General features: G+C 56.4%; 1 protein-coding gene across 1 annotated transcript in view; it reads left to right on the forward strand.

Moving 5' to 3' along the window:
• The window catches only part of KCNK5 (potassium two pore domain channel subfamily K member 5), a 51,543-nt gene extending 42,488 nt beyond the window's left edge, over positions 1 to 9,055 (forward strand). Inside the window, exons 2-5 of the mRNA XM_004710839.2 lie at positions 260 to 371; positions 3,396 to 3,562; positions 3,729 to 3,897; positions 6,434 to 9,055. Coding sequence (XP_004710896.1) covers positions 260 to 371; positions 3,396 to 3,562; positions 3,729 to 3,897; positions 6,434 to 7,320 — 1,335 coding nt within the window. The 3' untranslated portion in view covers positions 7,321 to 9,055. The remainder of the gene's footprint in view (positions 1 to 259; positions 372 to 3,395; positions 3,563 to 3,728; positions 3,898 to 6,433) is intronic.
• The last annotated feature ends 1,064 nt before the right edge of the window (positions 9,056 to 10,119 follow it).

Here is a 10,119-nt window from a genome sequence, read left to right on the forward strand (position 1 = left end):
TTAACAAGCCCTCCGGGGGATTCTGGTGTGTGCTGATATGTGTGAGAAACACTGGCTCAGAGATTTAAGAAGATGGACCCTGAAGCCAGAACTTAGGCAAACCACTTCACCACTCTGACCTTCCCGTTTCCTCGCCTATAAAAATGGAGACAAGCATGATGACCATGTGAGAATGCCCATGAGGAATTGCATACGGTGCTGCTGGCCACTTAGGAAGACACTGTGCGTGTGGTCTCAGCGGCCTTCCTCTTGTCTCTAGGTAGTGTCTGATGCTGCTGATCAGGGAGTGGCCATCACAGGGAATCAAACCTTCAACAACTGGAACTGGCCCAACGCCGTCATCTTTGCAGCCACGGTCATCACCACGATCGGTAAGTTGGTCTGCTCTGGGTGGTGGTCCTGCTCCAGTAAGGCTCAGATGGGCGGGAGCCCCCCACCCCCTAAGGTTCCTCCACGAACCTTCAAGATGCCCACTGCCCTATCGGAACTCCAAGGAGCATTTTTAGCGTCCAGTTCTGGCCACCTAGACTTAGGGGCCAAGCCAGGTAACTGGCAAGTAATCCCATGGGTGGGACTGAGAGTAAGGCTCTTTCTTTGAGTCTGCTCTGGTATCTGTGACTGCATGAGAGACCACCCAGAAGTTAGGGTCTCTCTTTGTTTTTTTATTAGCCCCGACTCCACATACCATATCATTCAATAGTTCATTCTTATCAAGAATTGTACAATCGTGACATCGATTTTTAAAACTTTTTTCATTGTTAAATTCGTTTTTAAATGAGTTGTGTGATCATAATCAGTTCCAGGGCTCCCTCTCCCCTCCCAAGTTCACTGTTTGCTCCTCAAATCACCTCACCCTCCCCATCTCCCCCACACCCCTGCCTCCCCTATAAACCCTTGCATCAGTTATTATCTCTATGCATCTACTCCTCCTCTGCTTCACAAACTGGAAAACCCAACAAAACAATAAAAAACAACATAAAGTGGAAGGGATAAAATAATAATACCATCTACACCCAAATATCAGCCGAGCCACTCAATTTTACCACAAAAACGGCATTAAAAATGTGCTGAAAAACTCGGCTTATACTTGAGTATATTCGGTGATATAAAAATAAATATACAAATAATGAGTAAGAAAGAAAGACTACCCTCAATAGTTTAAAAAACAGGGAAGAAATGTTTTTTATGGAACACACAAGAGATACTTGCACCTAGAGCAAATTCAGGTTAGGTCAAGTTGACCCAAGTATCAAGTTCAAGCCAGCATAAGAAGCTGACAATGACTGGGACAGTAAGGCTGTTCATGACCCTTGCCTGTGGCTAATGGGAGTCTGCCAGCGGCTTTATCCGACTAGTTACTCTTCAGATGGGTTTTAGGCTCTCACTCCCCTCCACAGCCTTCTACTAATTGGGGGTTCATAATTTTAGCTTTGATACTTTCCCCTTCGTATTTGAGTTTTATAATTGTTATCTTTGGATCACACAAGCTGGTGTGCTTCTTCCGTGTGGACTTAGTTGACTCTTCCCTTAGATGGCTGCTTGTTTGAATACAAGCCTTTAAGACCCAGACACTATTCCATCTGCTTTCTTCACCACACTTTGCTGTAGCACCCTGATCTTCAGTGATCATTTAATGACGGTGAGTGTGGAGCAGGGCCATGTTATCAGAACTAACTGTTCTTGGATTGGGGCTAGAGTTCAGTGGGAGCCCAGAATCTACCTGCTTGTCCCTGGATATGCACAATTCAGGTTTACTCTGGCGGCACACCGTGACAAAATTGCAACCGCCTAAGACCAACTGCACCAACAGCAACCAGCCAACCAACAAGCAAACACATACTAAAGGCAACCAAAAAAAGCACAAGTTGTTAATCATACCCCTGGGGTATAAAGCGATTGCACTAATACATAATCAATTTTTCTAATGACACAGCCCTCCAGGGGGTCTGCATGAGCCACACCCATGCGTTGTTACCGAAAACAGTTGGATCTCCCATTCCATTGAGCAATGTTGACCTTATGCATGGGGACTGGTGCCAGGGGGAACTTCTGGATCAATTCTTCCAAATTCAGATCCCTGCCCAACAGATCAAAACCTGTCATGTCATTGTGAGGGGGGCAAGGAGGTACCAAATAGTGATTCTGGACCCTTTCCATTGGACACCCACCCAACTGCGGGTTCCCCCAAGGGCCAATGACTGCCACTTCCCCAATCCCTTGGGCGGCTACTGCCTGCTTCCTCTCCTGTCCAAGTGCCCCAGTCGTCTGTGCAAGGGTGCAGGCAACTTCGAGGCAGGGCTCAGTTCATTCAGCAGGCCCTCTATGTCAACTCCTTCTGGTGTAGCCCCTGGGTTATGCCATGCTGCCTGCAAGGTCAGTGTCAAGGTCCTCACGGTGGGACCTTAGTCCATGGCGTGGTTCGCCAAGGATTGGGTAGAAATATATTCATAGTGTCTACTCAGGGACATAAAGTCTGGTCCATTGTTCCCCTAGGTTCCCTGCAGTCATTGTTTAGCATCTCTTCCCAAAGAAGTTAGTGTCGTAAAACAATCTTTTGACGGAGTTCAGCTCATCCCAGCATGCTCTGGCTTCTTAGGCGGTGGCTGGAGCTGCAGTCACCTGAGAGCCGTGCTGGCTGGAGGCTGGGATCTCAGCTGGGGGGTAGGGGGGGATGTCATTGGCTCCCAGGTACCTCCACATGTGCCTGGGCCTCTCACAGTATGGTGACTAGGTTCCAAGGGGGAGGAAGAATCCCATGGGCCAGGACTTCAAGAAGGAGAAGCAGAAGAATTGTTAAACCTACACAGCCGTGTTCCCAGTGCACTGGATTGGCCAGCCCAGCCCAGCCTCAAAGAGCAGGGTACGGGCCTCTCCCTTAATGTGAGCAGCAGCCACGTACACGTGGGGAGGGTGTGGGAGAGTGGCTACTGCAGGGCATCCTTTCCAAGTTTGCACGGTGTGGCCCTAAGCGCAAGTGGGAGACCTATTGGGGAGACGCAGGCCTGCCCTCAGGGATGTCCAGGCCGCTGGAGAAGCCACAGCCCTTGCTGTGCTAGCTGTGGCAAATGATCATGCAATCCAACCCCAGTGTCCTTTTCCCAGGGAAATGTCATTAAGGATGGCTCGAGGTCCCTGGTGGTCCAAATGGTTAATGCCCTCAGGGGCTAACTGAGGGCCATGGGTGTTTGAGTCCAGGCTGGCTGCACCCACAGGGTGAGCCTGAATCAGTGTCCACTCCGTGCTATCTAGTGTGGTGTAGGTAAGACCTGGAGATTGTCCTGCCCTCCACCCCCCCACTCAGTGGCTCTCTCCTTGCGCCTGTCCACCCCGCTGCACTGCCTTCCTACAAAGACCCTTCCTTCTTTTTGGCCTCCCCTCCCAACCTCCTTCCTCAGGCTATGGCAACGTGGCCCCCAAGACCCCTGCCGGACGCCTCTTCTGCATCTTCTATGGCCTCTTCGGGGTACCGCTCTGCCTGACGTGGATCAGCGCCCTGGGCAAATTCTTCGGAGGGCGTGCCAAGAGGCTGGGCCAGTTCCTCACCAAGAGAGGCGTGAGCCTGGTAAGTCCTCTGCCCTGAGGAGAGGTGAGGGGCCGGGGCAGGTGGTGGGGGATGGGAAGACTCTAAGGATTGGGGCCCCCAGCCCTTCTGTCCTCCCTCATTTCCCCGGGGCTCCCCTCAGCTCGCCCTGTGTCTGACTTGGCCTCTCCCTCCCACTCTCCGCCAGCGGAAGGCGCAGATCACCTGCACGGCCATCTTCATCGTGTGGGGGGTCCTGGTGCACCTGGTGATCCCACCCTTCGTGTTCATGGTGACTGAGGAGTGGGACTACATCCAGGGCCTCTACTACTCCTTCATCACCATCTCCACCATCGGCTTCGGGGACTTCGTGGCTGGTGAGCTCCTCGCCCCACCCCTGCGCCTCTGTCTTTGTCTCTCCCGGTCTGCCTCTCCTCTCCCCTTCCAGCTCTGCTGGCGGTACCTGGGGGGCCTTCAGTGTTCTGGACATTCCCCCCACCCAGAGGGATCCTCGTCCCCCTGCCCTGCCGTTGCTGGGGGAAACAAGGCTCAGGGGACCAGGCAGGAGACTCTTGCCTGTGCTCCCCTTCTTCAGCTTGGCTTCTCCCCTCTCCTGGCGTGTGGCCTCTGGTGTCCTCCACCCCTGGCTACCCCTCCTGTCCCCCGAGCTTGGGTTTGCTGGAGTCAGCCCTCTACCGGCCGGGTTTGTCCGTGTTTCCCTGTGAGCCCAGCCAGCCCCCACCTCACCCCCACCGATTATTACAGAACTGCCCCTGCCAGCCCACAGCCTGCCCTCTCTCTGCAGGCTTGGCTGAGAGGCCCGATACTTTGCTCTTGCGACAGGTGGTTTAAAGACAACGGAGGCCTTCTCCCAAGTGGCCCTGCCCCTCTGTCCCTGCCACTCCCTCCCACTCCTCCCCTCTTAATCCAGGGAGCAGATAAATTCAGGGAGTAGATAACATTCCTGGTCCTTTGTCTGACCACCTGTGCCCCTCCCACCCCCGGCCAGCCTCTTGTGGACTTGTGCCTGTGGTCGGCACGGCATCTGGGCTCATCTTCTGGACACCCAGCCATTGTTCCTTCCAAGCCAGCTGCCTGGCCCAGGAGGTCTCCTCTCTCTCCCTGGGGGCTCTGGTCCCTGGCCCCCAAGCCCCTGCTCCGGGGCCAGGGAGAGGTCACCACCCTTCTGCCCTGGTACAAGGAATGCTGGGAGTGGGTGGGAAAACAGGAAAGAGGCACGGGCATGCCACGAGCCTGGCAAAGCTGAACCCGCTGCCCTGAGAGACTTACCCCAAGGCACAAGCCGGCCATTGTCTAGTCCCTGGGGCCCAGAGCAGGGTAAGGAAAGGCATTCTGTGCCGAGGGGGCCCAGCCCAGCGCCAGCCAGCAAGACAGCACGCCTCTGTGCCTTAGTCCTCCTCTGTCAGACTGGTTAACAGCAGCCGCCGTGCCATCGAACCCACCGGGCTGCTCTCGCTCACAGTTTGGGACACCAGCAGGGGGGATGAGGCACCAGCTCTAGGGAAGGAAGATGTGCTCCGTCTGCTCTTGGGGGTCCTCGGCGCCCACCGTGTTCCCTTCAGAGTTCTTTGGGGGCTTCCTGTGTGCCCGCGTCCCCTATGTAGCTCAGAAGTGCCGGCCTTGCTAAAATACCAAAGACAGCCTTGTGCCCAGAGGGATTCTTACATCCTCAAGGCTGGGGGCTAGGCCTGACAACCCTCTGTTGTTGTTCACACGGTGACAACACAGTTCAAACCATAACACTGTCTCTTGAGTGCTGGGTGAGGGGAGGGCCCTCCTCAAAGAACCCCCTCGGATCGCCTCCTGGCTGAGGGGGGAGGTGCGGCCCTTACATTTGGGACCCCTAGTCCGGTGAGGCAAAGACAGGCACACGAGCTTATTGATCTGCATGCCTATAAGTGTGGAAGTAGTAAAGAGAGTCAAACAATCCTGTCAGCGTGGTGGGGTTTCCGGGGCAGGGACCTTTGGGCTGGCCTCAGGGACCCTGGCTGTGGAAGAAGGTGGCTCTCCAGGCCAAGGGGCGGGGCAGTAGGAGGAGGCAGGAGCAGGAAGTCAGACCTGGGAGAACCAAGGTGGTTCACACGGGTTCCTGTCAGGATCTGTGATCACTCTATGGTGGCGGTCATCCCCTTGCGGGGAACTCCCCTTCCCAGAGCCAGGCAGGAGGCAGGCAGGGACACCTCCCACCATGCTGCCCACACCCCATTCGCGACCCACCTGGGCCCCCGCAACACCCATGACTGAGTGACTCAGCTCCACCAGCCCCGTGCTAAACCAGAGTCCGTCTCCACCGGCTCTCAGCATGTCTCTGGCAGCCGCTCCGTCAGCTGTGGTCTGAAACTATGCTCTAAGATGTAGGTCTCCAAGCCACTCACTGCCGTCAAACCGATGTCAGCTCATAGCTGATCCTCTAGGACAGGGTAGAACTTGCCCCTGTGAGTTTCAGAGACCGTCACTCTTGATGGGAGTAGAAAGCCCTGTCTTTTCCCCAATGGAACGGCTGGTGGTTTCGAACTTAGGACCTTTGGGATCGCAGCCCAATGTGCAACCGCTATGCCATCACCTATTCCTTGATTGTGTCGGTTACATTGCCAACTCTCTAAAACTCGTCCTCAGCATTTTCCCTCATCACGAAAGGTAGATGCTTTCCTGAGGTTTCCAGACAAGCAGGGTGGGGGCTGGGGGGGTCTGAGAATAGGGGCCCAAGTGGCAGGGGCAAGGCCCTGAGGGCAGCCAGGTAACCCTGTGTCCTAGACAGGTCTCTCCCCTGTTGTTCACGCCGCGCCCTCCTCCTGTTCTGCCTCTGCCAAGTCCGCTCTCGGAGAGAACGTAGCGTTGCCCTTCACATGTGTCTGGGTCCCGGCTGACCCCCCGGCTTCTTGTCTTCTGCAGGTGTGAAACCCGACGCCAACTACCATGCCCTCTACCGCTACTTTGTGGAGCTCTGGATCTACCTGGGGCTGGCCTGGCTGTCCCTCTTTGTGAACTGGAAGGTCAGCATGTTCGTGGAGGTCCACAAAGCCATCAAGAAGCGGCGGCGGCGGCGACGGAAGGAGTCCTTTGAGAGCGCTCCGCACTCCAAGAAGGCCCTGCAGATGGCGGGGAAGGCGCCCGCCAAGGACGTCAACATCTTCAGCTTCCTCTCCAAGAAGGAGGAGACCTACAACGACCTCATCAAGCAGATCGGCAAGAAGGCCATGAAGACGAGTGGGGGTGGCGAGAGGGGCCCGGGCCCGGGGCCTCCGGGGGGCGGGCTGCCAGCCCTCCCCACCTCCTTGACCCCCCTGGTGGTCTATTCCAAGCACAGGGTGCCGAGCTTAGAGGAGGTGTCGCAGACACTAAGGAACAAAGGCCACCTATCTCGGCCCCCCAGTGAGGAGGCAGGGGCGGGACCCACCCCCGACGGCTCCCCCAACCCGGACGGCTCCCCCAACCCCGAGGCGACAAACCAGCTGGACCGGATCAGTGAGGAGGGCGAGCCGTGGGAGGCCCAGGACTACCACCCCCTCATCTTCCAGAACGTCAACATCACCTTCACGAGCGAGGAGGCCGGCCTCTCGGAGGAGGAGGAAGAGGAGACGTCCAAGTCTTCGCTGGAGGACAACCTGGCCGGGGAGGAGCGGCCGCTGAAGGAGGCCGAGGTTGTGGTGCCCCTGAACCTGGGCGAGTTCCCGTCGTCCGACGAGTCCACCTTCACCAGCACTGAGTCCGAGCTCTCGGTGCCTTACGAACAGCTCATGAACGAATACAACGAGGCCAGCAGCCCCAAAGGCCCCTGAGGGAGGCCTGGCTCCCCGCCCCACAGCCGACGGCTCCTTCTTCCACTCACCCTCGGGGGAGAGGGGGTGCCTATGATGGCTGGGATGCCTGACCCCTTTGGGGGGGCCGACCCTGGAGCGGGGGGCCAGGGGCCTGTGTACACCCTCCATCCCCCTCCAGCTGGATGCTACCGCTCACACATGGCACATGCCCAGGACATAGCCTCTGCCCTTCCCGCTGAACGCAGGCCGACAGTGGGTGGGCAGCTGCCCTGAGCGTGACTGGACCCTCGGGGGTTCTGGGTTATCTGGGCTGGCAGGGCAGGGGGGTGAGACTGAGCCTGTGGAGGCCTGCGTGGGCCGTTGGGTTGATAATGTCACACGGTTCTCCTGGGGGCGCGAGGGGCCCGCAAGCATTTCAGTTGATGAGCAGTTAATGAGCGCCTGGGTGTCGAGCACGGGGGAGCAGCAGCGAGGCAGGCGGAAGGCCCAGTCCTGCCTTTGTCAGTCCTCTCTGGCAGTGTGGGGCGAGGGCGCTTCGGGATGGACCACAGGGGCGCCTGGGCCCAGGGCGGGGAGTGTGGGTGATCCTTCTGTCACCCTACCTCCCCGGCCTTGCCAAGGTCCCTCTGGCATCTTGGGGAGACGCTGCCTGGGCCCAACTGTGAGCGGGCAGATGGAGAAACACTCCGGATGCTGAGACCGCACGTGACTGGTTTGCCCAGACAGGCCCGGCACCTGCCGCAGACCCTGGTGGTCACAGCAGGTCCATGCGAGGCCTCCTGGCGAAGCAGAGCCAAAGGGGGGAGGGGGCGGGGCATGGGGAGAGTGGGTCTCAGCTCTGACTCCTCGCTCCGGCCTAGACCCCATCTGTCAGTAACCCCCTCCCACCCACCCCCATTTCCCCTGGCCCAGAACAAGGACCTCACTGCCCCGCCAGACCCCCTTCCTCTCCGCTCACCCATGGTGAACAGCCAAATCTGTGAAGCAGGCCCCCCTTCCCCTTGGCAACTGTTTGCCGGGGTTTGTATGTGTTTCTGGTTGAAAGGAAGGATGGGGGAAGAATGGGGGGGCGCACAAAAGACAATGTGAAACTGTAAACTGGGTCTTTCCGGGGGAGGGGTCTGGGAGAACTCGCTGCTGCCCAGTCCTGGGGTTCTCTGGCCCATTGGGCCCCTAGGGTTGTATTTTGTTATTTTTTTTTTTTTTGTAATAAACTGCTGATTTTTACAGACCTGGACTCTGTGTTTGGTTTCCAAGCCAGGAGGGAAAGGAGGTTAAAGAGCAGGGTCTAGGGTCACCTCCCCATGTTCCCCCACTGGGTGGTTCTCAGTGACAAGGTAATCTTGTCAGGAGCTGGCCCCCTGCCAGAGCCGGGGAAGAACACAGAGTACAGGTGGGGGCATCGGGGTGCCAGGTCCAAGGTGGGTGCTCGCTCTCAGCCCCCGACCCCCACCCTGACTGTTGTGGGGCAGAGGGGCTAGAGCTTCCATCCACCCGAGGTGTGAAGAAGGCGATGGGTTGGTCTGTATGTCCCCAGGCCCCTTGTCCCCGCCCCGCTCTAGTAGGTTTGAGTCTGTCTGCCTGCAGGGGTGGGTCAGATGTGGTGGGTGTTTGCATGTTCCTTTGATCCGTGTCGGTGGATGGTCCTGTCCCCCGCCTCGCCTAGCTGGCCAGGATCCGTACCCCATGTATATTCATGCTGGCAACGAGTGTCATTTATTTTTAACATTTTTACAATAAAACATGAGGTGGACAGGCCAGTTTGATGTGTGCTGTGTGGGAGAGGGAGGCTGGTTTGGGGCCGCTGAGAGAGGGGGGGAGGACAGTAGGACTGCAGCACAGTGAGGGGCTTGGGGAATTTGGCGCTTCTGGGAGGAAGCTAGGAAGTGACAACTTGTGGCAGGGGGAGGAGGGCGGGCTACTCGGGGTAAGGGCCCAGGCAAGGCCTCATGGGGCCAGTGATAGTGTTCGGGCCTGAATGGGGCCAACTGGCAGGGACATTGTGGGAAAGGCTCAAGGAGGGGTCCCTGGGGCAGGTGTCGCCGGCTGTCGGGGGTCCTGGACAACCTCACACTGTTTTAGCCAGAGACAGACCAGGTTGATCAGGAAATTCTTGCAGGTGCTGACAGAAAGAAACAGTGGGGTTTCCACCTCCAAACGGTTTCAAACTTTAGTCAAAATCCAGCACGTTAAATACCTTAAACTAGGTGACAAGAAACAGACTTTGCTACAGTCCCGGGAAGTGATTAACAGGTTTACAACTATCAGAGGAGCCCTCTTGGCAAAGTAGTTTAAGCATTGCTCTGCTAACCGCAAGGTCAGCAGTTCGAAAGGGAAAGAGACAAGGCTTTCTAATCCCATCCAGAGAGTAGAGCTGTTCTACCCAGTCCTGTCGGTTTGCTATGAGTCAGAATCAACTCAATGGCCGTGCGTTTGGTTTGGGTTTGAGATAATAATCAGAGGGCTTTCCAGCAATGGGACAAAAGGGAGCACAGGAAAAGCTGACATTTGAATGATGGATTTATCAGACCATCAGCTGATAGGTCATTATTTCAGGGGCAGTCAGACAGGTACCACCCCCCCAGGGCATGCTTATTTAACGCCCCTGCTGCCCCTTTCCTGAATTAGATCATCCTTTAATAGGTAACAGACTTGTGCAACCCTGCCCAGGCCTTGGAATAATTAACAGGTTTAAAAGGAATTTTTTTTTTAACTATAGAGAAGGGGGGTGGGCTGTTATATCCTGGGTCCCTGTTAACAACCTAAATCTCAACAGACCAAATCCCACACTATCTTACATTTCCAGTGTGTGGTCAA

Source organism: Echinops telfairi, unplaced genomic scaffold (genome assembly GCF_000313985.2).
Source record: "Echinops telfairi isolate 266 unplaced genomic scaffold, ASM31398v2 ScPeMD7_3533;HRSCAF=4204_1, whole genome shotgun sequence".
Taxonomy (NCBI): Eukaryota; Metazoa; Chordata; class Mammalia; order Afrosoricida; family Tenrecidae; genus Echinops; species Echinops telfairi.